The 27,527-nt window shown below is 40.8% G+C and overlaps 1 protein-coding gene across 1 annotated transcript; it reads left to right on the top strand.

Annotated features, from left to right (window-relative positions):
- Nucleotides 1-4,650: 4,650 nt before the first annotated feature.
- Nucleotides 4,651-21,902, top strand: chmp5b (charged multivesicular body protein 5b). Its single transcript, XM_059972537.1, has 8 exons — nucleotides 4,651-4,813; nucleotides 15,515-15,619; nucleotides 15,946-15,992; nucleotides 16,080-16,173; nucleotides 16,428-16,499; nucleotides 18,511-18,619; nucleotides 20,970-21,085; nucleotides 21,437-21,902. The coding sequence occupies exons 1-8, from the start codon at nucleotides 4,745-4,747 to the stop codon at nucleotides 21,485-21,487; spliced, it is 663 nt and encodes a 220-aa protein (XP_059828520.1). The 5' UTR covers nucleotides 4,651-4,744; the 3' UTR covers nucleotides 21,488-21,902.
- The last annotated feature ends 5,625 nt before the right edge of the window (nucleotides 21,903-27,527 follow it).

The raw sequence follows: 27,527 nt of genomic DNA, 5'->3' as shown, positions 1-27,527 counted from the left end.
ATACACGTAGGTTTGAATCTCTGCTTGCGTTTGTGAAAAGTCCAGGAGACCTTTGCCCAGACCAAAGGTTGACATTTCTGAAAGCTCCATCCAAGTTCTCCATTTTCCACCTCCTGCATTTTATCCGCTAGTCCTCTTGGGAAATGTGAACTATCTTGTGAGTAGCGCATTCTGAACCAACTGGCAGCAGCCTAGGTGTGTCTATGTGGTGCAAGTGGCCAGGTGTCAGAAAAAGTGGGACAACTTCAACTTCAGCTGAACCCCAAATGTTCAAAGTACTGACACTAGTTGCCTGTCTCTTTATCCCTTCCTTCTTTTAGTTTCTCTGCAGAGAAGAACTATGAAACTAATTGCTTCTGGTGGTCTGCCTTTCCTTTTCCAGTTTTGTTAATCTAGAAGTCTTTTCCCAATAAAAACTTAAAAGAATTTGAGAAAATGCAGATCTTTAACCATTAGGAAATGGTCACAACTGTGAAATCTGGCCTTCTCATGTACTAATTGAACACCAGTTGCTAAACAATCTCCCAGATGCTTGTTGCTAATATTTCTCTGGTCCTTTTATCAAATGTTTTTGATTCCATCCCATTGTGCACCATCCATCGCAATATGTCTGGTACCCCAGCCAGCGAGAGGCTGAGAAGGCTATTCAGCAGCAAAAAAACACCAAGGCCTCTGAAGAAGACTAATGTCTTGTCTTTGTACTAAAATATTATGGAGAAGTACTTCTGCTGGAAATTCACAAACTTGTAGCCCTTACCTGGAAGAATCAGAACAAACCTAGGTATCTCAGAGATACCACAATCTTTCAGAAAGGAAACAATTCAAACTGCAGTAACTGGACAGGGGTCTCCTTAACATTTTCCACAGGGAACTTCTTCACAAGAATCTTCCACAGCCACCTCTCGCAGAAGACAGCACCCCCTAGTTTTACAGTGCAGACTTCAGTCATCGAGTAGTATGATGTTGATGGCATTCATCAAATAATAAATCCAAGAGAAGTGCAGGGAGAGAGACTCTGTGGATACAGTTCAGAGTCAGGCCCATTGGCTTACAAAGTTCCCAACAACCTTCAAGCATTTTATTGTCCCAATATTCTCATCAACTGCACTTCTCTTCCCCCACACCACCAAGGTTCTACCACACATCCACACATTTGCAGCAGCCGATTGACATGCTTTTGGGACGCTGGAGAAAAGTGCAGAGAAAGCCACACAGTCATAGGCTGAAGATGCAAACTCCACTCAGACAGCACCAGAGGTCAGGGTTGAACTGGGTCATTCGAGCTCTGAAGCAGCAGTTCTACATTGTGTTGACCTTAACACTGTCCAAGGACTATGGCCTGAAGTCCCCATTATCATCTGCAACACGATAATAATGCAATCCCTGAGCAGAATGAGATCAAGCAAAAGTGTTATCATTTACAATCCACTTCTCCATTTTCTTTGTTGTAATACTTTACCTCATAGCAAGCTTTATACTCAAGTGAAGTTAATACACAGGATGATGTGGATGACAGTACATCATTCACTGTCCCCACTCCAGAATCAAGATTCAAGTTCTCCTATCGTTGTTTTACCGTTTGCTTGTGTATGTACACATTTAGGTTCCAAGTCATGGTTGGCTCCTTCACTGTAGCCAGTGGGAGGTTAGGCTTTATCCCAGATATCTGAAAGACAAAATAAGCATTCCAATCTCTGTCTTGGCAAGAAGTTTCAAGGAGATATCCAAGAGCACCAAGGAAACATTTTAAGGGTACTCTCAAAATCTCTTGGGAAAAAAATGTTAAACGTTGGTATGGGAATCCCCAGTCAGTGATCTCTCAAAATGCAGAAGGAGCATTTGGGAAAGCACTGGGCCCCTTCAGTCTCTTCTCCCTCACCTGTGGCAGAATCTGGTAATCCCACCTAGGGCTCTTGAGTCACCTTAAAAACTGCAGAACTGAAGTGGAAGCAAGTCATTCAGAATGCAACCTGAGAAGAAGTGGGTGTCTTCCAGTGTCCCCAAGGGCTCCACCTGGGGGACGTGTGTCCAGCTGTGGCTCCTGACTGACCAAGTGAGTTAGAGCTGGACGCACTCAGGATTATCCGAGATGCTGAGAATTTTGCAGGTATGAGAGTTAACGATGTGGCCACATCTGGGGTACAGGCAGAAAGCGTACCAGGAGAAGAAAAGGGAGTTGGCAGGTAGGTGAAAATTTCGCTGTGGTCATTCCTCTTTTTAAAAAAGTATATCATTTTGGATACTATTGGAGATGGTTGGGCTTGGGGAAAGAGGGGGCAGACCATTCTGGAGAATGCAGCAGTAGCTATGCCTCTGACACGAAGATTGGCTCTGAGGTACACAAGAGCGAGGTGAAAGCAGAAAGGACTATAGCGATAGGGGACTTCGTAGTTCGGGGGACAGACAGGAGACTCGGTGGCCACAAAGTATTGCCTCCCCGGTGCCAGGCTCCAGGGTGTCTCATAATGACTACAGAACATTCTCAAGGGGGATGGTGGGCAGCTAGAAGTCATCGTGTAATGGGTGGAGAAAGGGATGAGGTTCTGTGGAGTGAATCGAGAGAGCTGGGGAAGAAGGTAATGAGCAGGACTTCAAGGGTAGTAATCTCTGATTTACGTCCAGTATCATGTGCTAGTGAGGGTAAGAACAGGAAGATATGGCAAATGAATATGTGGCTGAAAGATTGGTGTAGGAGAGGCAGGGGCTCAGATTTTTGAACAACTGGGATCTTTTCTGTTACAGATCTGACCTGTACAAGAGGGAAGGATTACATCTGAACTGGAGCGGGACCAATATCTCATTAGGCAAATTTCCTAGTGTGATGCGGGACCAATATCTCATTAGGCAAATTGCCCAGTGTGATGCGGGGTGGGGGGGGAGTGTTTAAAATAGAATAGCAGGAGGTGGAATCTCAAGCATCTGGAAGGAAAATGATGGGTTGGAAAGTAATGAAGAAGTCAGTGACAGCAATTTGAATAGTTATGGCAGGCAGAAGAATGGCCTAGAGCAGGATGGATTACATTGCAGTGTTTTCAATGCGAGAGGTCTGCCAGATAAGGCAGATGAACTTAGCTATTGGGACTGGGATGTTATAATCATTATGGAAACGTTGCTAAGGGAGGGACAGCTTAATATTCCTGGTAAGTGTGCTTTAAGTGGGATAGAGGTAGAGAAAAGAGAGGGGGGAAGAGTTGTATTTTTGGTCAAATGTCACAACAGTAGCCAGAGATGAAAATTCTGAAGGATCATTCCGTGAGGCTTTATGGAGGGAGCTGAGAATAAGAAGGGGATGATCTCATTGTTGAGATCGTACTGCAGACCCTCAAATAGTCAGTGGGATTTAGAAGAACAAATATGCAGGGAAATTGTGGAAAATTGTAAGAATGATAGTGTCATCACAGTAGGGGATTGGATCCTAACTTCCCTAACAGTCTGGGATTGCCAAACTGTTAAGGGTTTAGATGGGGTGGAATTCATTTTGCATACAAGGAAGTTTGCAAAGCTCAACTTACTCTTGAGTAATAGAGCCGGCAAGTGATGGAAGTGACAGGAGGGAGCACTTTGGGACCTGTGACCACAGTTTTATAATTTTAAAATAGTTATGGAAAGGTGCAGGTCTGGTTCATAGGTTCACGTTCTAAATAGGGGCAAGGCAAACTTTGATCACGTAAGATTGCATGCAAAGATTGATTGCAGTAGATTGTCTGTGGGCAAAGGGACCACAGACAAGTGTGAGGCTTTAACAAGTGAGATGGTGGGAGCTCAAGATCTGCATGTTCCTGTCAGATTGAAGAGCAAGCCTGGTCGGAGAAGGGAATCCTAGAATGATGAGGAATATTGCAGCCTTGGCCAGGAAGGAGGAGACATGCGCCAGGTACAGGCTGCTGGGATCAAGGAACTTCTTGGATGAGTACAAAGGATGCGAGAGTGTGCTTAAGAAGGAAATCAGGAGAGCAAACAGGGGACACGAGATAACTTTTGCAGAGAAGATTAAGGAAAATCCAAAGAGATTTTATAATTATGTTGAAGGTAAAAGTGTGACAGAGAGAGAACAGGGGCTTAGAAAAGGGACATCTTTATGTGGAGTTGCAAGAGATGGGGAAGATCCTTAATGAATATTTCTGCTGATTTTAATTTGAAGAGACACTGACAGCAGGAAAAGTAAATGGGTGTGGTGTCCTGGTGATAGTCTGTATTACAGTAGAGAATCTGCTGGATGTTTTAAAAGGCATGAGGGGTAGGCAAAACTTTATGCCCAGACCATGTATATCCGAGAACACGGTGGGACATTAGAGAAGAATTTGCAGAACGGACAGGCACATGAATGGGAAAGGTTTAGAAAGTTATGGCCCCTACGCTGACAAATTGGGACTATCTTGGTTGGCATGGGGCCAGTTGGGCTGAATACATTGTTTCTGAAACTGTGCGACTCTATGGCTCTCAGTGTAGATCAGAGCAATTGCTTACATCGATCTTCTGTGCATTTACTGTACTTTCATCCGGAAGTGCACTTAGGAAAGTTCAGGATTTCTTGAACCAACAAACGTCACACTGCTCTTCACTGCCCCGTATGGTACTAAATGAGGTATTCACTTTGCGCACGTTACGGGGTGACGTCATGCGCCGAATTGTTTTCAGTGCGTATCGCGTCATTAATCCCATGGTTTCACCACGAGCGCTGTGACGCGACGCCGCTGGGGCGGGAGGCATTTTGTTTTGCTTTTGTGTCCAGGTTTCCGTCACCATGAACCGGCTGTTTGGAAAAGCAAAGCCCAAAGCGCCTCCGCCGAACCTGACGGACTGCATCGGCAATGTGAGTGTTCCAGCAGCGGGCGGGTCCATCAGGATTTTCGAGCACACAGGGCCCGGTAAAGGCCGCTTGGGCCTGGTGTTAGCGAGCTGGCCGCCGGGGAGCGGCCTGGCATGACTTAGGCTCGGGCTTTACTGGGGAGGGATCCAGGATGGAGCCTCATTTTCCCTCGAGGCCCTCCTTCAGACCGGGTTTCCGCCGAGAGCACAGAAACGTCTGAAGTCATTGATTTTTGTCTGGTTTCAATATCCTCCTCCTTTACTGTCTGTGGACATTTAAATGTCTGGACATTTCTTGGCGATTACCACACATTTTCCATATTTATGGTGGATGTATTGGTACGTTTGGAATTAACAGTTGCAAACATATTAAACAACACTTCCTCCCCATTGGGGCGTTTCTCCTGACGGGTATAATACAATACAGAACAATGTCATCCTTGTAAATCTTGCGTCTTCTCCACTGCCTCTATGGCTTTTTAAATTCCCCTCAGGCACTCCCTCTGGAATCAAGATGACTTGCACCCCGCCTAGTTTTGTGGTTTCTACAATGACTGACTGAACGGTAGACACCCCCACAGATGTGATAGGAGATGGCTGTTGGGGCAACTGAGTGGTCAGAATCAGATTTACTATCACTGACCTGTATCATGACATTTGTTTTGCGACAGCTATACTTTGCAAGAAATAAACGTTATTGTTAGGAAAATTCATAAATAGTGAGAGATGAATTCAGAGGTACAGTGATTCAGATTTATTTAGCTTGTGAAGGTGGGCACACCTGTCATTTATGTCGGGGTCTTTCTTTGAGTTCCTTAATTGTTGACCCAATGCATCTTTTCCACTTTGGGCCAGGGGTTTCCAAGAATCAGTGGAAACACTGTACCCTTTTAAAGGAAATGCTGAGCACTTTTTTTTTCTGTGTGTTTGTCTTTCTGTGACAAAGCTCAACACCTGGAGTTGGCTTGTGCGTGGATATTGACAGTGGTTTGTTTATCTTGATGGTGAATTTGGGGAATTTTGTTGCTGTAGTGTTTTGGGGGTGCTTGTTGTAGATAGTCCATGTCTCAGTGTACTGTAGGGCACTGACCGTGAATTTGGTACAAAGGTAGGGATATTGACTTTGTGCACCTCTTCCCTCAATTAGACAGACAGACATACTTCATATCCCGAGGGAAATTGGGTTTCGTTACAGTTGCACCAACCAAGAATAGTGTAGAAATATAGCAATATAAAACCATAAATAATTAAATAATGATAGGTAAATTATGCCAAGTGGAAATAAGTCCAGGACCAGCCTATTGGCTCAGGATGTCTGACACTCCAAGGGAGGAGTTGTAAACTTTGATGGCCACAGGCAGGATTGACTTCCTGTGACACTCAGTGTTGCATCTTGGTGGAAATAGTCTCTGGCTGAATGTAGTCCTGTGCCTAACCAGTACATTATGGAGTGGATGGGAGACATTGTCCAAGATGGCATGCAACTTGGACAGCATCCTCTTTTCAGACACCACCGTCAGAGAGTCCAGTTCCACCCCCACAACATCACTGGCCTTACAAATGAGTTTGCTGATTCTGTTGGTGTCTGCTACCCTCAGCCTGCTGCCCCAGCACACAACAGCAAACATGATAGCACTGGCCACCACAGACTCGTAGAACATCCTCAGCATCGTCCGGCAGATGTTAAAGGACCTCAGTCTCCTCAGGAGGTAGAGACGGCTCTGACCCTTCTTGTAGACAGCCTCAGTGTTCTTTGACCAGTCCAGTTTATTGTCAATTCTTATCCCCAGGTATTTGTAATCCTCCACCATGTCCACACTGTTTTGGATGGGAACAGGGGTCCACAACAGCCCTCCTCAGGTCCACAACCAGCTCCTTAGTCTTTTTCACATTAAGCTGCAGATGATTCTGCTCACACCATGTGACAAGGTTTCCCACCTTAGCCCTGTACTCCGCTTCATCTCCCTTGCTGATACATCCAACTATGGCAGAGTCATCAGAAAACTTCTGAAGATGGAAAGACTCTGTGCAGTAGTTGAAGTCCAAGGTGTAGATAGTGAAGGGAAAGGGAGACAGGACAGTCCCCTGTGGAGCCCCACTGCTGCTGACCAGTCTGTCTGACACACAGTGTTGCAAGCGCATGTACTGTGGTCTGCCAGTCAGGTAATCAATAATGCATGACACCAGGGAAGCATCCACCTGCATCATTGTCAGCTTTCACCCAGCAGAGCAGGGCAGATGGGGTTGAATGCACTAGAGAAGTCAAAAAACATGACCCTCACAGTGCTCGCCGGCTTGTCCAGGTGGGCGTAGACACGGTTCAGCAGGTAGACAATGACATTCTCAACTCCTAATTGGGGCTGGTAGGTGAACTGGAGGGGGTCTAATTGTGGCCTGACCATAGGCCGGAGCTGCTCTAGAACAAGTCTTTCCAGGGTCTTCATTATGTGGGAGGTCAATGCCACCCACATTAACCCAAATTAATCAAAGTTCGTGCATTGGCCTTGAGGATAATTTGGGATTTTGTCATCCACGTCCACTTTTGCTAAGAGGTGGCTTCTATTATGTGAGAATTAGTCTACATTTTCCATGAACCTTTCCTGTCAGAGGACAGTATTGTAGAGAGGAGCAGGTTGGTGCAGAACATTTCTGTATTGAGGGTATTCCAACCCTTGTACTGTATGCTTTGGTTTCAGTGAATGTGTCCACAATAGTTATTAAGTCAGCCTGCAAGCACAAATACCTGTGTGCCTCATCTCAACTAATTTTTGAATGATCAGGCTTGTGAAGTGTAGACTGAAGAGTTTTTGATCAGTTCTGATGATTAATTCCACTCCTGTAAAGTTCTTATATTGTGACCAGAACTATAGAAAGCAATCTAAATACAATCATGCTTTTCAATTCTTTCTCTTTAGAAAGCAATTCTCTATTTTTTTTTAAACTGATCTGTGCATTTTTATAATAATTTGTACTCCCAAATTCCTTTGCTTCCCCGAAGTCTTCCGATTTATATTTTTGCTACCTGGTATTTTCTTTACATAATGTAATATTTTTCATTTAATAAAATACAGTAATGTTTAGATATTAAGATTTAGTATTGCAGGAAAAGCTAAAGATAGCTTATTACTCATACAGGAATTATAACTCCTCCCTGTCCCACCCCACCCCAGTGTGATTTGAACTTGGAATACCTAACAGTGTCATCTGATCCTGTGAGATACAGGAGTGTAACTTGAGATTTAAAGGAAGCGGAAGAAGTGTTTTACTTGGACATAGACATTTTTACCTTTGTTATAATAATGTTGACATAAGCTTTTCATTTTCAGTATCTTGCTCACCCAATAGCTTTGATACTCACGTTTGTGTTTAATATTAGTTGTTCCACACTGGGAACTTTTAAACAGAAAATTCTGGAAATATTAAAGGGGTTGGAAAACAGCTGTGGATGAAAAGGACAAGTTTGTTTCTCTGTTGCAGTGCTAGATCTGAACTTGGAGGTATTGCAGATGAGTCACATTTAAAATTCAAAAAGAAGGACATAGACTTACTAGCACCTCTGAGGTAATCTTTCAAATGTACGCAAGATCATTGGCGAAAAAGATTGAGAAGTTAAAGACAGTTGCACGATCCAGCGATTTGAGAAGCTGAAGGTATAGCTTTTGCACTTTTGAGTAGGATTACAGAGGATGGGGAAGAATAGGATGACAGCAAGGGTACAACCTGTTCTGCCAACCCAGAACTCAGAGAGCCTAAGTACAACATGATTCCCTTTATGTCTTGCCCCAAAAAACTAGAACACACATTGCATGTTACAGGTGCTTTATTGCTCAGAACAAAACATCAAAATGGGAAGTTATTAAAGTTGGCTTTAAATCAGGAAGGCTGCAAAATGTTTAATTTTTAAAAAAAGATGTGCTGTTGCTTATTCTTCAGAATAGTTTGGAAGCTAAAACTGATAGGAATTAATACCATAAGGTCATAACACACAGGAGCAGAATTAGGCCATTTGGCCCATCAAGTCTGTTCTACCATTTCATCATGGCTGATTTATTATTCCCCTTAACCTCATTCTCCTGCTTCTTGCCATAACCTTTAACACCCTTACTAATCAGAAACCTATCAACTTCCCCTTTAAATATTCTCAATGTCTTAATTCCACAGACTGACCACCCTCTGGCTAAAGTCATACATTCTCATCTCTATTCTGAGGCTGTGGCCTCTGGACCAAAGACTCCCCATATAGGAAACATCCTCTCCATATCCACTATCTAGACCAGGGGTCAGCAACCTTTACCACTGAAAGAGCCACTTGGACCTGTTTCCCACAGAAAAGAAAACACTGGGAGCCGCAAAACCCGTTTGACATTTAAAATGAAATAACACTGCATACAACGTTTTGTTTTGCCTTTATGCTATGTATAAACAAACTATAATGTGTTGCATTTATGAAATTGATGAACTCCTGCAGAGAAAACGAAATTACATTTCTGCATGCAACAAAAACATGTTGACCTCCGAAAAAAAGACGTTGGGTTGAAGGTTACTTTTAAGTAAAATACTCAACGCCTATTTGAGTCCTTCTTGTATTTATGAAAAACGCCAAACTTAAATTTGCCGCCAGCAGCAAACCAAAAATAACGTCAGCCAGCTGTCAACCTGAAAAATAAAAGGACTATTTCACTGAACAATGAAAGCATATGAATATACGTAAAATAATAGGCAATTAAAATATTTATCATCCTTGTTCAGGTTGACTCACACCTGACAATGCAGTCGTATTCAGTAGGGATGGATCGATGCTTAGGGGAGTGACCAGGAAGGATAATGTGTTTTTTTCCTCTCTGAACTCACAGAAGCGTTTCCCAAACGATGTTTGCATTGCGATGATTGCCCAATGTAAATACTCCGAATTTATCATGTCGTGACCTTTTTTGAACTCTCTCAAATTGGGGAAGTGAGACAATGTGCCTTTCTGTAAATCTCTGGCAAGCAACGTCAACTTGCGCTCGAATGCCAAAACATCCTCCAACATGTGCAGGGCTGTACGTCCTTACCCCATTGAAGAGCTGTGTTCAGCGTGTTCAGGTGCGCTGTTATGTCTACCATGAAGTGTAGCTTTTCCAGCCACTCTGGCTGTTCCAGCTCAGGAAAGGTGAGCCCTTTGCTGCCCAGGAAAGTTTTCACTTCTTCCAGACACGCGACAAAGCGTTTCAGCACCTCCGCTCTGGACAGCCAGCGATAAAAACACGTTGTAGCGGTTGCTACACGCAGTCAGTAAACTGCAGTCAAAGATAGCTTTATTCGAACTAAACAGCCTTGCTTTTAAGCCTCCCTCAACCCGCCCCCCATGGACGCGGATGCTGCAAAAGACACGTACTCACAAACCCCCGTAGGCTATCTCCCTTAGCCTGAACGCTGGCTAATTGTGAGCCGGTTCGGATGTGTCAGGAAATGGGTCGCCACAAAGTCTTATTTAGATTGTACAAGATCACCATAATCTTCAAATTTAGATTTACATTTCAAAAACTAACAAACTAACATAAAATACATTTTAATTAAATACTGACCATGTAGCGGTGTGCTACACGCAGCGCTAAAATTACGACACGGAGTCGGTAACTGCAGTCGAAGGAAAAAACTTTATTCGAAATCTTCAGCCTCACTTTTAAGCCTCCCTCAACCTGCCCCCCATGGCGCAGAGGCTCCAAAGCTCTGTGCTCGCAAACCCCCGTAGGCTATCTAATTGTGAGTCGGTTCGGATGTGCCAGGAAAAGGGTGGCCACAACCAATTATTTCCCAAAGCAACAGGGAGCCGCAGCACAGACGTAAAAGAGCCACATGCGGCTCCGGAGCCGCGGGTTGCCGACCCCCGATCTAGACCTTTCAATATTCGATAGGTTTCAAAGAGCCCTCCCCTCCCCATTCTTCTAAACTCCAGCGAGTTCAGGCTCAGAGTTATTAAGCCTTTCTCCTATGTTAACCTTTTCATTCCTGGGGTCATTGTCGTGAACATCTTCTGGACCGAACCCAATTTCAGTACATCCTTTCTTGGATAAAGAGCCTAAAACTGCTTTAAATACTCCCAAGTATGATCTGCCCAATATTTTATAAAGCCTCAGCGTTATATCCTTGCTCTTGTATTCTAGTCTTCTTGAAATGAATGCTAACATTACATTTGCCTTCCTTACCATTGACTTAACTTGCAAGTTAACCTTCAGGGAATCCAGTATGTGGACGACTTCCCTTTGCACCTCTGAGTTCTAAATTTTCTCCCTGTTTAGAAAATAGTCTACACCTTTATTCCTTGCACTAAAATGCACGACTATACACTTCCTGACACTGTATTGCATCTGTCAATTCTTTTCCCATTCTCTTAATTTAGGTCCTTTGCAGACTCCCTGCTTCCTTAACGTTGCTTGCCACTCCACTTTCTGTGTGTCATCTTTAATATTGGCCACAGAGCCATCAATTCATTCATCCAGATCATTAAACAAGCAGTACCAACATCGACCCCTGCAGAACACCACTAGTCACTGGCAGCCAACCAGAAAAGTTGTCCTTTATTCCCTCTCTTGCCTCCCGCCAGTCACTATCTTCTATCCATGCTAGTATCTTTCCTGTAATACCATGGCCTCTTGTTTAGCAGCGCATGTGTGGCACTTTGTCAAAGGCCTTATGAAAATGCAAGTAAACAACATCCACTAACTGTCTGTTATTTCCTCTTATGTAAAGGAAACAATGTTGATTTTTGTCTATTTTATCATGTGCATCCAAGTACCCTGAAACCTTATCCTTAATAATGGAGTTCAACATTTTGCCAACCGCTGAAGTCTGGGTAAATATTATGGTTTTCACAATAAAGCTTTAATTCTACCTATAAAGCTCACCATGCCATATAAACAGAATGATTGAATCATTTTGAAGCAGTGACTGCCAGCTTTCTCCTTGCACCCATTACCAGAGAACACTGATCTCCATTCATTCAGTGGAGTTCTGGATGTTGTCAGATGAGCATTGATTTTCAAATATCATAGTTTCAATTAGGAGTGCCCACGCTGATTCCAGAAAACTTCTGTTGCATTAAACTTTCGCTAAAGCGTAATTTGATTTCCATTGATGTATCATGGTGTTTTCATTTAATCAAAAGTTAGTCTGTTGTAGCATAATTTGTAATTGTTCTAACTGGTTCCCAGAAACTGTAGATTCTGCTTGCAAGTGGTTTCATTTGTCAGCTTTACCCTTGTATAAAGCAGTGTTTGTAAAAGAATCTTATTAATATTTCAGTCACACAAACACAACAAGAGATTCACATTTCTGATTTGATTCTCACAAGATGTGAGTATCTCTGTACCATAAATAACAAAAAGCACTTTGTATTAAAGATCAGAAGTCAAAGTCTATACTGTACACAGCCTTGAGATTTGCCTCCGCACAGGCAGCCACAAAATAAAGAAATCCAATACAATCCATTTTTATAAAAAGATCGTAAAACACCCAATATGCAGGGAGGGTGGGGGGAAGCATCATGCAAACAATAAACGTAAGCAAATGCATTCAGGACTGAAGTTTACAAAAGTGAACCCACAGTCGTGAATGACCCATGTCTCTGTGAAGCAGAGCACACAACAGTCCCTGATGTCCTTTTGGTACTGCAGTCTTTCTCTGAGGTCTTCAATGTTATTTTTTAAGAGACTGTACTTCTGGGCGGGGTGGGGGGTGCTAGGGCCTGAAGCTTCAGCTTTACTTGGAATTATCATTGACAGCCATATTTTGTGAGACAATGGAGGTGTTACCTGAGCTTTCAACTGTTGCACTCACTCCATGGGTGGTCTGGAGTCGCAAGTCCACCAGTCCTGAAGGTCACTAGTTCACGTAAATGGATTGGGAAAGAAACGTTACTTAGTACCGTTCTCTATGGCTTCAGATTTCATTTGTGATATTTGTAGATGAGAATACTTGATGATTTATCTGGAAGCTACACATAAAAATTCACTTCTCTAGGGCTACAAACTATATCTCTATTGTAGAATCAGATCTTTGTATTCTAAGCATAGAAACATAGAAAACCTACAGCACAATACAGGTCCTTCGGCCCATAAAGCTGTGCCAAACATGTCCCTATCTTAGAAATTACTAAGCTTACCTATAGTCCTCTATTTTACTAAGCTCCATGTACCTATCTAAAAGCCTCTTAAAAGATCCTATCGTATCCGCCTCCACCACCGTTGCCGGCAGCCCATTCCACACACTTACCACTCTCTGAATAAAAACTTACCCCTGACATCTCCTCTATACCTACTGCCCAGCACCTTAAACCTGTGTCCTCTTGTGGCAACAATTTCAGCCTTGGGGGAAAAAGCCTCTGATTATCCACACAATCAATGCCCCTCATCATCTTGTACATCTCTATCAGGGTCACCTCTCATCCCCTGACACTCCGAGGAGAAAAGGCCATGTTCACTCAACCTGTTCTCATAAGGCATGCTCCCAATCCAGGCATCATCCTTGTAAATCTCCTCTGCACCCTTTCTATGGTTTTCACATCCTTCCTGTCGTGAGGCAACCTGAACTAAGCACAGTACTCCGCAAGTGGGGCCTGACCAAGGTCCTATATAGCTGCAACATTACCTCTTGGCTCCTAAATCCAATTACAGGATTGATGAAGGCCAATACCCCATATGCCTTCTTGACCACAGAGTAAACCTGTGGACTCCTATGGACTCAGACCCCAAGATCCTTCTGATCCTCCACACTGCCAAGTTGGATAAGTTGCCAGGACCATACGAGATGTACCCCAGGCTACTGTGGGAAGCGAGGGAGGAGATTCTGGTGTCAGAAGCTGAATTGATGGGGCAACAAAGAATGTGTTGGAGGAACTTTGGGTCATGTAGCATCTGCTGGAGAGAAGAGATTGTCAACATTCTGGGTCAAAACCTTGCATCAGGATATTTCGACCCAAAATGTCGACAGTTTCTTTCCTCCCACACATGCTGCATGAACCAGAGATCCTCCAGATTCCAGTAGATGCAGCCTCTTGTGTCTCTGCTGAATTGATGGGAATGCACTTTAAGTTGTTGCGGATACACATCTTTTTTTAAAGTATATGGATACTGATAGGATGGGGCGTATTTTTTTTTCTTTTCATAGTCCAAGAGAATTGAGGCCAACTTGGTGTCTGTGCAACATTTTGCTGTTTGAAAGCAGTATTTTTAGTACATTATAATCAGAATCAGGTTTAATATCACAGGCATATGTTGTGAAATTTGTTGTTTTGTGGCAGCAGTACATGGCAGTACTTAAAAGCTGCAAATTACAGTAAGTATATATAAAAAAATGAAAATTAGATTAAGTAGTTCAAAAAGAAAAAATGCAGAGGATGTGTTCATGGTTTCATTGTCCATTCAGAGATCTGGCAGAGGGAATGAAGCTGTTCCTGATATGTTGATATCAGCTGATCTTACTTGCTTTTTCCTGATTTAACTCTGTTGGCATTTATTTGGTGTGCCTAGGAGCAGTGAAACATCTAAGTGTCATACCATCCAAAAATTCATTATTAGTATTTTGAGCAGCTGTAGCAAGATCCACTGAATATAAGGTGTTCCTCATCCAGCCTGAGTGTGGCCTCATCACAGTAGTAGAGGAAGCCATGGACTGGCATGTTGGTATGGGAAGTAGCGTTGAAATGGGTGGCTACCAGGAGATCCAGCTTTTTCTGGCGGATGGAGCGTAGGTGCTTGGCAAAGCTGTCTCCCAATCTGTGTTGGGTCAGCAATGTACAGGGGGCCACACTGGGAGCACTGGATACAGTAGATGACCCCCAACAGTCTTGCAGGTGGTGTATGTTAGTAAAGTTGTAGCTGAGCTTTCACTAGTAAATTGAAGGTGTATACACTCAGTGGTCACTCTATTAGATACACTTGCTCATTAATGCAAATATCTAATCAGCTAATCATGTGGCAGCAACTCAATGCATAAAGCATTCAGACATGGTCAAAATGTTCAGACCAAACATCAGAATGGAGAAACAATGTGATAAAGTGACTGATTTTGAAAGATTGTTGGTGCCAGATGGGTTGATTTGAGTATCTCAGAAACTGCTGATCTCCCTGGATTTTCATGTACAACAGACTCTAGAGTTTACAGAGGATGGTGCGAAAAACAAAAACAAACATCCAGAGAGTGGAGGGAGGTCAGAGGGGAATGGCCAGGCTAACTCAAGTTGATGGGAAGTTGGCAGTAGATCAAATAACCACACATTACAACAGTGATAAGCAGAAGAGCATCTTTGAGTGCAGAGTACATCAAACCTTGAAGTGACTAGGCTACAGCAGCAGAAGCCAATGAGTGTATACTCAGTGGCCACTTCATCAGATGCAGGAGGTGACTAATAAACTGGCCACCAAGTGTATGGCCCTCAACTATACTCTACAAGATGCTACTGCATAAAATTATTGTACTGTTATCAGGTATGCTGCTTTCAATATCATTTATTATCCCTTTCTCAATTTTCCTTTTTAACACCTTTCATTGGGAATTAATGAGCCCACTGTTAGGGTTGTCTGTGCTGTTTTGCTTGAGCATTTTAGTGTTCCTTTTGCTTTGCCCCCCACCCTTATGTAATATTAAGAGGTATTGTCCTTGTCTTTCTCATCCACTGCAGTGAAGGAAAGGTAGAAACTAAGTCTTCGTTGTTTTTCTTATGCAGGTTGATGGAAGAGCAGAATCCATTGATAAGAAAATTGCCAGGCTTGATGTTGAGTTAGCCAAATACAAAGAGCAGATGAAGAAAATGAGAGAGGGTGCGTCAAAGGCAAGTATTTGAAGTATCTCGGTGTGGAAAAATTACCTTGTGAGCGCCACCTATCGTTACTTAGCAGCATGAGATGGAAATGTATTCTATTTGATAATATTTGTAATTTGAGACACATTGACTAATTGTCTATTAACTAAACAGTGTCAGGTGGCATTTAATAAATTATTGATTATTTGAGCATTTAATTCAGTGTGTCACAAAGATCCATTCTTGAGATCTGGCTCTGATTTCATTTAGAAGAGTACCACAAATTTCTTTTTGAAACCCAGCAGTTGGGATTAACAATAAAAGTACTATAATTTGGCTCTTTGTTTACTTTCCAGAACATGGTAAAGCAAAAAGCAATGCGAGTTTTAAAGCAGAAGAGAATGTGAGTATTTTTCTTCAAATATGGGTTAGTGTGTTCAAAATAATTTAACCAGTATGTGTTCTGAACGTATCCGGTTTTCATTAATAGGTACGAACAACAGAGGGACAACCTGATGCAGCAGTCATTTAACATGGAGCAGGCCAACTATACTATTCAATCATTGAAAGACACAAAGACTACGGTAAACAGTGGAATATCTCAGCTTGCCTTTGCTGCTTCCCTGCTGTATTAGAATAAATCATGTCTAATCTGAGCATAATACAGGGAGTAGAATATGGTAAACAGAGAAGTATATCTTTGTTAATGTCATGATCTAAACTCTTGGGTCAATTTCTATTATGATAATGGATTGCAACTTACTGAAATAGTGGAGTAAAGCTAAATTTCATTGAATGATGCAATATTATGGTTTCTGACATCTGATCTGTTGTGCAGGTGGATGCAATGAAAACTGGTGTCAAAGAAATGAAGAAAGCTTACAAACAAGTCAAAATTGATCAGATTGAGGTGATGTATATTCTTTCTGTTTATAAATTGATGCAAATGACAGGATTAAGAAATTCTGTACATTGTAAACTTAAATTGTTTATAATCAATTTAAAATATCTATAAGAAATCAGAATAGGCTATTCAGCCCTTAATCCAGGTTTGCCATGTAGATGAGGGCTGAATTGTGTCCACCAACCAATTTGACATATTTATTTCTAATGCAAAAGTCTTAAATGTAAAGTTAACTTAGTGAGCATCCCCTAGTTTTGCTTTAACGTGTTTCAGTCTTCAAGAACTTTCTGGAAAAAAGTCTTCACTGATTTTTTTTTCTTTTTGTTGGTCAATCCTTTGTATTATAATATTTGATTTCTTGTATATTTTAATTGTTTCTATTTCGTATTATTTCTGTAATTTGTGGGTCAAATATATGCTTCACTGAGAAAGCAGCTAGATAATTTGCTTTCTACAAACAATTTGCTGGAAGATCTCGGTGAATCAGGCATCATCTGGGAGAGTGGGGGGTGGTGAGGGGAGGAATTGTTGATGTAAAAGTCCTTCTCACAGGTGCGGCTTGACCCTGAGTTCCTCGAGCAGGTTGTTTATCACTCCAGATTTCAGTGTCTGCATTGTCTTTTATCTCCTGATTTGCTTTAAAGTCTTGTAACCCAGACTTTAAGTCTTGAATAGCAATATTCTACCAGCTAAAATAGATTAATTCGTCCCCATCTGGGCTTATTGCTTATTAATGTGATTTTTCAGATCAAGTTATTTAGGTAGAGGTAGGATTCATTTTTGTGCATTAGTTATTACTACTACACGAAGGAAAAATGAGCCAGGATACAAAGGGAACTGTTTCTTTCTGAAGTGGTCTTGGGATTTTCTACATCTTCTTGAACCACCTGAACAAACAGCGTTGGTTTAGCATGATTGGAAGTGTAATGACATTTAGATAGTGCTCTAAAAATATATAGATGTAAATTATCTTAGAGGCTTGAAGCCCCTGTTTTTTCTCATCTATTTATGTCAAACATTTACCAATTTTGTCTCTTAAACAAATTTGATGACAATTCAGCATTAGTTTCCTTTTCTTAATTACAAATACTTTAACAATTACATTTCCTGCATTAAAATCAAAACAATTATCCTGTTAACTGTTTATAAGCTGCTTACCTAAGCTCATTGTTACCTAAAGGATATAAACATCCAGTAGCTCAAGTTCACTGAACACTTTCCAGATGTAATTTACGCAAATATCTAAGTTGCCAAGTAGTTTGAAACAAACTTTGAAATTGTTTTTCACATTTAAATGTGGTTTTTTGGTTCGCAGGATCTAATTGGTGCATGCTTCTGGGACTTTAGTTGATAATGGAGGTCTTTGGAGCTACATGTGAGAATTATTGTCTATAGTCTCTGGTCTTGGTGATCTTATCCAAGTATGGATATGATACTGACTAAATTCATGGAAGGGTATCCAACCAAAGCTAGATCAGGTCACAGAAAGCTTCAACTATTTGTTATTGGAAAGTGAAGATTTTTTTTAAATCACCTGAACTCCTCTGGTTGCCCTCCACACTGCTTAAGTGTAAGGCTAGCAAGCTTAGTAGTTTGCCTCAAACTGTCTACCATTGACATGTTATGTGCTGTAGCTACATCATGTCATTACATGTTAAGAGAATAGCTATTGATTACATTTCCACAATGAAGTATCCTAATGGCCTTTTCTAGGTGCTTTTACATAATGCTGAACTCAATTTGCTCCTCGGTATTCATCTACTGTATACAGATGATAACTACGAGGTTAGATTATTTTATTGCAGCCCTCTACTTGGCTTTGAAAAGCCACACAACATTGTTTTGAGTCTTGAAGCTGTTCTAATATTTGATCTGACTTTTTTGTATTATTGCAGAAGATAAACTTCTGAGATGTGCAAGATAACATTTTATAGACTTGGTGTGGCAGATTATTTTTGTTTTCTGAATAATCGGCATTTAGCAGAAGATCTAATCTATCCACTATTGTTCTCTACAGAATTTGCAAGATCAATTAGAAGACATGATGGAAGAAGCAAATGATGTGCAAGAAGCTTTGAGTCGTAGTTATGGAACACCAGAAATTGATGAGGATGATCTGGAAGCAGGTGAACATAGAACAGGAGAGCACAGGAACAGACGCTTCAGCCCACAATTTTGTGCTGACCCAATTACATTACTAATTGAATGTCCAACTAAACAAATCCCTTATTTCTTTACACTTTCTTCACATTAATGTGCATATCTAAACATCTCTTAAAAGTCCTTGATTTATCTGCCTCCACCACCACTTCAGGCAGTGTATTCCAGGCACCCACCACTCTGGTAAAACTTGCCCCTCGTATCTCCTCTCTCACCTTAAATGCATGCCCACTGGTATTAGACATTTCAATCCTGGGAAAAAGATACTGTTTGTCTACTTTATTTATGCCTTTCATAATTTTATAAACCTCCATCAGATCTCCCTTAGCCTCACTGCACCAGAGAAACTAGGGTTTCTCCAACTTCTTGTTATAGCATATGTCCTCTAATCCAGGCAATATCCTGGTAACCCTCTACTGTACCCTCTAAAGCCTTGACATCCTTTCTATAATGGGATGACCAGAACTGAATGCAATACTCTAGATGTGGCCCAGCTAGAGTTTTATAAGCATAAAGCTCTGTTAACTTCCTGACTCTTGAACTCTCTGCCTTGACTAATAAAGGCAAGCATGCCATATGCCTTCTTAACCACCCTATCATCCTGTGCAGCCATTTACAGGCTCTTTATGTAACATCTCTTTACATTTGACCTACCAAGGTACAACACTTCATATTTGTCTGAGTTAAACTCCACCTGCCATTTCTCTTCTGTCATATCTGCAACTGATTTATATCTTCCTGTATTTTTTTTTGCCAGTCATCTATGTGTCCAGAACACCATCAATCTTTGTGCCATCTAAAAGCTTACTAATCCACCTTTCTACATTTTCATTCAAGTCATTTATATACGTCACAAACAGATAGGCCCCAGTACAGATCTCTGTGGAACACCACTAATGACAGACCTCCAGCTAGAATAAGTTCCTTTGACCACTGCCTTCTGTCTTCTATGGGCAAGTCAGTTCTGAATGCAAATAGCCAATAGATCACAAATCCCATCCAATTAAATCTTCTGGATGAGCCTCCCATGAGGGACCTTGTCAAACACGTTACTAAAATCTGTGTTGACAACATCCACAGCTCTACCTTCATCAATCACCATCAAAAAAATTAATCGTTAGTTAGGCACAACTTACCCTAAACAAAGCCATGCTGGCTCTCCCTAATGAGGGTATTGTTTTCCAAATGTTCATAAATCCTATCCTAAGAATTCTCTATGGTAACTTCCCTACTGTTGACGTGGGACTCATATCTGTAAAGGGTATCAGTGTGTATAGACCAGTTCTCTTCAGCATCCTCAAAATAGGGGTGTTGGTGAATTTTGACTGTGGAGGATGTGTTCTGGGACCATAAGAGGTTGTGCAAGATGTGCACTCCGAGGATTTTGAAACTGCTTGCACCAACCTACCCACCATTGTGGACCTACAGTATATACAGAAAGGTGCTGGTAAAAGGCCAGCAAAATCATGAAGGATCCCACATACCCTGCTTATGGGCTGTCCCACTCCCTTCAGGGAAGAAGCAACACAACATCCACGCCAAAACCATTAGACTCAAAAACAGTTACTTTCCCCAATCAGGCTGACCAACACCTCCACCCCACCACCCTCCATGAATTTCATATCATCTAGCATGACTATATGTACCTACAGTCAATATATATAACAGCTACTTGTACATTGTGTTTTATAGGATTGTTTTTTATTTATATATTTTTGTTTATTGTGTTCATTATGTTTATTGTTTTTTTTTAATGCTACATTGGATCCGGAGCAACAATCATTTCAATTTCCTTTACCCTAAAGAATGATAAAAGCAATCTTGAATCTTCAACACTTTCTTTACCACCCTATTTGCTTGTGTCCCTCTGTTCACTACACTCCATTTAAGTTTTAGTCGACGTACAATGATATTTATAAAATTAGTACGGGTGATATTTATTCCACAAGAGTACATTTTTATTCCCTATCTTAGACGTTTTTTTTAGTAATGAATTGTGAATTCTAAAAGGATGATTGCTCATTACGGAAAGAGACATAACTTTGAAGTCCCTAAACACTCTGAAGTGGGCTGTCTAGGCATCATATTAGTGGTTTTGTCTGCATGTGCATTTGTTCCTCGCACATAACTAATTGACCATTTTTGCACAACTATCTGACAGACTAGTCTTGAAATCTAGATCCTGTGTCACATGGGATTTAAAGTTTTGTATTGTAGGGAAAGGATTTGGGTTAGGGAATAGATTTTGTTTATCCATTGAACGTGTGTGTGTTGAATGTTTGTTTACTCTGTACTCCGTCTCTTTTGTATATTTAGAGCTGGATGCTCTAGGTGATGAACTTCTAGCTGATGAAGACTCGTCCTATTTAGATGAGGCTGCATCTGCACCATCTATTCCTGAAGGTGTTCCAAGTGACGCTAAAACTAACAAGGTATGTTTCATAATCTACTAGTGTATTCCTGTTTCCAATCAAGCATTGCTATTGTTGCAGGTGTATTTTACTGTATGAGAATTTTAAAATCTTATTTAATTCTGCCACATGTGGAATGTTGACATCATGGAGCATTGGGTGCATCTTCATCTTCATTTGTATTAAGTAATGCAAAAGCTGCATTCTCTTTAGAACTAAAAAGTGAAAATCAATTTTCACATTTTACTATCTGCATCTTATCAGTCTTTCAACAAGCTTGTACTTGTACATTAAATATGCTCTGTTAGCTGTATGTATCAGCAGTAAAGTGTATTTTGTCATTAACCAATACGAAGTATTATTTGTTTTCAGGATGGTGTATTAGTGGACGAATTTGGATTGCCACAGATTCCTGCAACTTAACACAGGTTCTCAAGCAAATTTATAATCAAGATGTTATTTGTACATAATTGGCCATTTCTCAAGGTTGTTTCAAAATCAAAAAATTAATTACTTTCACTGCATTACGGAATAAAGCATGGAAACATCTTATATCATTGTGGGCTTTTAAGTTTCTATTTAATTTCTTTTAAATAATATGTAAGAAATGCCATGTAGAATTGACCCCTTACTGTCTGTGTACTTTCAATGATTAATTGCATTTGTGTACTAATTTGCTTGCAAAGGATGCTGAGCATGATAATACAGAAAAGTGGCTTGTGGAAATTGTTGTGTGGGATCCAATTCAACTAACTTTAATAAACGCTACAGAATCAGGTATTTAAGCTCTGTAAATCATTTTCCCCTTTTATTATTGCAATAAATAATTATTTTTGGACAGTTGTAGTCTTGTAATTAATGAACACACTTTTGCAACTAAAGAACTGGTTTCTAATCAGCTTTGCTGAAAATAAAACTTGCTTGTGTAAAAGTATTGAAAATCTGTTTGGTGAGTTAAAATATATTGCTATTTTAATGTGGGCCAACCAAAATAAGCAAGATAGAAGTTCTCACACCCAAGACTTTAATGAAACTAGTACTGGTTGTGTCTTTCCAGTTCTCAATTACTATGTGCTCTCAGTAATTTATTTTCTGAAATATTTTAATGTAAAGGAACATCGGCTCAGCATCATTATTTCTTTACATGTACACTGTCCATTTTTTTCAATTAATGAAAAATATTCTTTCAGCTATATTCTTGCCACTATGTAGGTGAAGATTTGTCAAACCTTTTATTTCATTTTTTTCCGTAGGAAACTAAATTGTCCGTGATCTGAAATGGGTGCAGTTTTAGTGGAGGAATTGAGCTAATTGGTTGTTTTGAAATAAGGCAGATTTATTTCACATCTGGCAATTATTTCTTGCATTGGGACTATTTGATATTAAAAATGCTGTAATACTGGTTATCTCTTGCCTTCTGTGAGGACATACTTTATCAAGATACAATAATAGGATTGTAATCCTGAAGTAACTTCTAAGTGTAAAACTAAAGGCCTCAGGTATGTTAACAGATGGAAATGTTTTTAAGTGAATTTTTGGTTCAGACCTTTAGTTTTTATTGAAATAAAACAAGTACTTCAACTTCAAATTTTAAAAAATAGCTGAACAGTTATCCTCTTGTTTCCCTGGCTACCCAAAAATGGCTGTGAACCAAGATACAATTTTTATCTATGTACAGAAGTCAAATAAGCACAGTTTGTATGTAATGTATAATAAATTTTAACATTGCTAATAAATCTAATATATGTTAATATAACTACAAGTATATTTTTTATGCTGGCTATTCACTTGATAGATTTTTAATTTTCGTGTCATTTTTCCACTATCGTGGATCTTGATTAATTGGGCCATTGGTTAATCAGGGCAGCTGCTTCTTTGGGGCACTATCCCGCTTAATTGGTTCAGAAGATTGTTGCTGAGAAGTTCCTAACTAGCATCAGTCGTGTGTACTTGGCGTTGCAGTTAAACATGACATAAAGCAAACAGTTTTTAAATGGCACTATTTGTATCTGCTTGTATTTAAAAAGCAGTGACTTGTGTTACCGATAGTTGGCAAGAAATACCAGATAGGGTGATCAGACCTGAAGATTTTTCGATTCACAGAATTAATCAAACTGCTAATTCAGAAAATGTGGAGGTATGTTTCATGATAAACTGGGTGGTGTTCCTATGTGAAGGTGTGGAACTTGTATTTCCCCGACCTTGAACACCTAATGGTCAACTACTGCCTGTTTTATTTACATAGAGAATTCTCTTCCATAACCCTGACTACAGTTTACATACTACCAGCAGCTAACTATTAATCAAGCGCTTGACATAGTGCACGAGGCAGTCTCCAAACAAGAAACAATCCATCCCAGTATATTTCAAATTACGATCGCGGACTTCAACCAGGTTTGTTTGAAGAAAATCCTGCCCAGTTACCATCAGAGGTCCCGACACACTAAACCAGTGTAAGACTAAGATGAGGAGTGCCTACCGTTCCATCCATGCCGCATTTCAGTAAATCTGATCACTTGGCTGACCTGCCTGTAAAGAGCAAAGCTCTAGAGATGAGGACAACAGAGATGGTTGCAGGAGCAGAAGATCAGGAATGGGGTTGCTTTGAGTTGGTGGACTGGGCTGTGCTCAAGGACACAAAGTTCAACAAACACCTGTTGTCAAAGTACATATGCATTATATAACCTTGAGATTTGTATTCTTACAGGCAGCCAGAAAGCAAAGAAACCCAAAAGAACCCATTTAACAAAAATATCAGACTGTCAAATACCCAGTGTGCAGAGAATTGAACAAACAATAAAGCAAGCAAATAACATTCAGAATGAAAGTGAGTCTACAGCCATGAATCTAGGCATGACTGTAGCTGGAAAAGGCCACAGCCTCAGTTCAGCACAGAGCTGAGCAGCAAGCAGGACCAGCCCAACCCTTGCCTCTGATCCTGACACCGTCTGGCATTTAAATCATCTGAACATAAGGTCGTTCTTCACTCTATGACCAGGCCCTGCCACTTCAATATGCTCTGGTCCAGGACCTTGCCACCACATTTTAGTCCATAACCAACCTTTCCATTTTGGTTTGGCTTTTAAATTGACCAAACCTCAGGTCTTTCCTTGCTATCAGTTCAGTGGATGGACCTCATCTCGACTTTACCTCAGCTTTGTGCTTGCTCATCTCACCTCTGCCTACCTCTCCATTGTTTGTGGAGATTATTTACAAACGATTCTTTACAAATCATTCAGATTCTTGCCAACCACAAGCTTTGGATGAACCTTGACATCCGCTATCTGAAGAGGGCCAGATCAGAGGCATTCAAGTCTGGTAACCAAGAAAGTTACAGGAGGTCCAGAAAGCCACCTCACAGGCAAAGTGGCAATTCCAGACTAAACTTGAATCAAAGAGGGATACTTAACAGTCGAGGCAGGGTTTGAATGCTATCACCTCATAAAGCTAAATCAAGTGGCATAGACAATATCTGGGTTTTGTTTCCGGATGAGCTCAATGCCTTCTTTGCTCCTTTTAACCATAAAAACGTGGAGCAACCATCACAAACTTCCAATCTCCTGATGATCCTGTGATTTCAGTCTCTGAGGTTGGCCGAAAGAAGGTGAATCCATGAAAAGCATTAAACCTCGATGGGATACCTGGCTTAGCGTTAAAAACTTAGTGCTGGTCAACTGGCTAGAGTAAGCATTGAGGTCTTTAACCTCTCACTTTAGCAATCTGAGATATCCACTTCCTTCAATTATGCTGATGCCTTAGAACTTGGTTACCTGCTTCGATGAGAACTATCCAGTGATGAAGTGTTTTGAGAAGTTAGTGATGGAACATATCAACTCCTGCCTGAGAAATGACCTGAATTCACTCCAGTTTGCCTAATGGAGCAACAAGTCCATAGGCTCTTTACTCAACCCTGGAACATTTGAACAGCAAAAATGCATGTATCAGGATGCTCTTTTATTGGCCGCAGCTCAGCTTTCAATATCATCATCCGCTCAAAACTAATTTAAGTTTCAAGAACTTGGTCTCTATACCTCTTTGTGTAATTGGATGCTCTATTTCCTCACTTGCAGACCCCAGTCATTTCCGATTGGCAACAACATCGCCACAATCTCCATCAGCACAGGTGCACTACAAGGCTGTGTGCTTGGCCCTCAATTCTGCTCACTTTATGTGTAGCGAAGCACAGTTCCAATGCCTCATTCAAGTTTGCTGATAATACCACTATCATAGGCTGAATCAAAGGTGGTGATGAATCAGCATATAGGGGAGTACCTGTACTGCGCCCAGCACGTAAGTGCTATTATGAAGAATGCACAGCAGCCCCCGTACTTCCTTAATGATTTGTAAAAATTCGGCATGACATCTAAAACCTTGACAAACTTCTATAGATGTGCAATAGAGAGTATATTGACTGACTGCATCAGAGCCTGGTATGGAACCACCAAAGCCCTTGAATGGAAAACCCTACAAAAATTGGTCGATACTGCCCAGACTTATCAAGGACTTCCCACCACTGAGCACATCTACACAAAGTGTTGCAGGAAAGCAGAATCCATCATCAGGATCCCCACACCCAGGACATGCTTTCTTCTCACTGCTGCCATCAGGAACAAGGTACAGGAGTCTCAAGACTCACACCTCCAGGTTCAGGAACAGTTATTACCCCTCAACCAGGCTCTTGAAACAAAGGGATAACTTCACTTGCCCCACATTGAAATGTTCACACAACCTTAGAACTCACTCTCAAAGACTCTTCACCTCATGTTCTCAATATAGTTTGTTTATTTATTTATTTATTATTCTTTCTTTCGTTTTGTTTTTGCACACTTTGAATGCCCAAGTTGGTGCAGTCTTTCATTGATTCCATTATGGCTATTCTGTTATGGATTTATTGAGTATGCCCATAAGAAATTGAATCTCAGGGTTGCATATTGTACTTTGATAATAAATTTACTTTGAAGTTTGAAATTTACTTTGAACTTTGAGAAAGCAGCAGTAAGACAATTCAGAACTGTTTTGGTCATTGCGGGTTCAAGCTTTCAGGCTTGGGGATGCCAGAAATGGCCAGAAGTGAAAATGAAACTATTTCTCTACTTCAATAAGTTAGGAACTACCAGGAATTTGTAGGTATCGACAATCATCTTGAATGTTACATTGAAAATGAAAATTTGGTCAATGCAATCATCAAAAAGTTGTTTGAAGGCAGTCCATTATCTATACCAGATGGCTCCTCCGATCAAAAGAATATGGCTACGTACACAGGATGAATTCTTCTGTCGATAACTATTGAGAATTAACATAGTTTTATACTACTGTGGTAGTATTGCAAAGTCAACTCCGATGGACGGGGTGGATGAGATCCACAGTGCAATTCAATGTCTAGGAAGATGGTTCCGCAATACTCCGTGAAGAGTGAAGTGCAAGACGAGGCACTGAAGTCATAGTCATCCACTGCAACCAAGGAAAACCCCAGTCATGACCATAACTCATACCACTGGACTTGGGCTTCCGAGGTTGAGAGAGTAGACCTGCTCCAGTGTAATGGCTTTTCCACTTTAAAAACTCTCCTATACAGGTTTCTTGTCAGTTACAGCAGACAACCACCACCACAGTATTGGTAGTGCTCTAATTTGTTCTGTATTTCATTTAAATCGATAATTTGTTACTCAGTTAAACGGTAGGTTTTTAATACCTTTTAAAACTATTTCCATGAAGTGTCAGCTAATTGGGCTAAAATGTACTGGTTCCACTGTGTCCCAATTAACTAGCATCCATGGCATTTGATATCTTTACAATATACAGTGCCTGTGAAAAGTTCCTTCCCCCCCCCCCCACTTTTAGGTTTTCATGTTTTATTGTTTTACAACATTGAGTCACAGTGGATTTAATTCAGCTTTATTGAAATCAATCAATAGAAAGACTCTTTCGTGTCAAAGTGATCTCTACAAAGTGATTTATATTAATTACAAATGTAAATCACAAAATAATTGCATAAGTATTCACCCCCTTTAATATGACACACCGAATCATCACTGTTGCAGCCAATTGGTATTTGAAGTCACATAGTGTTTGGAGACCTTGTGCAGTCAAGGCATTTCAATTGACTGTAGTAAAAATACACTTGTATCTGGAAGGTTCAACTGCTGTTGAGTCAATATCCTGGCAAAAACTACACCATGAAGACAAAAGAATACTCCAAGCTACTCTGCGAACAGGTTATTGAAAAGCACAAGTCAGGAGATGGATACAAGAGAATTTCCAAGTCACTGAATATCCCTTGAAATACAGTTAATTCAATCATCAAAAAATGGAAAGAATATGGCATAGCTGTAAATCTGCCTATAGCAGACTGTTCTCAAAAACTGAGAGACCATGCAAGACGGGGACTAGTGAGGGAGGTCACCAAGAGACCCGTGACAACTCTGGAGGAGTTACAAGCCTCAGTGGCTGAGATGGGAGAGAC

The sequence above is a fragment of the Hypanus sabinus genome, chromosome 6, assembly GCF_030144855.1.
Source record: "Hypanus sabinus isolate sHypSab1 chromosome 6, sHypSab1.hap1, whole genome shotgun sequence".
In the NCBI taxonomy this organism is placed as follows: domain Eukaryota; kingdom Metazoa; phylum Chordata; class Chondrichthyes; order Myliobatiformes; family Dasyatidae; genus Hypanus; species Hypanus sabinus.
Note: the sequence above shows the minus strand (reverse complement) of the source record. Positions and strands in the feature narration are given on the sequence as shown.

Coding starts and splice junctions, on each gene's coding strand:
- chmp5b (XM_059972537.1), top strand. CDS start 4,745: ATGAACCGGCTGTTTGGAAAAGCAAAGCCCAAAGCGCCTCCGCCGAAC. Junction 15,620..15,945: donor TGAGAGAGGGTGCGTCAAAG/GCAAGTATTTGA, acceptor TTTACTTTCCAG/AACATGGTAAAGCAAAAAGC. Junction 16,500..18,510: donor TCAAAATTGATCAGATTGAG/GTGATGTATATT, acceptor TGTTCTCTACAG/AATTTGCAAGATCAATTAGA.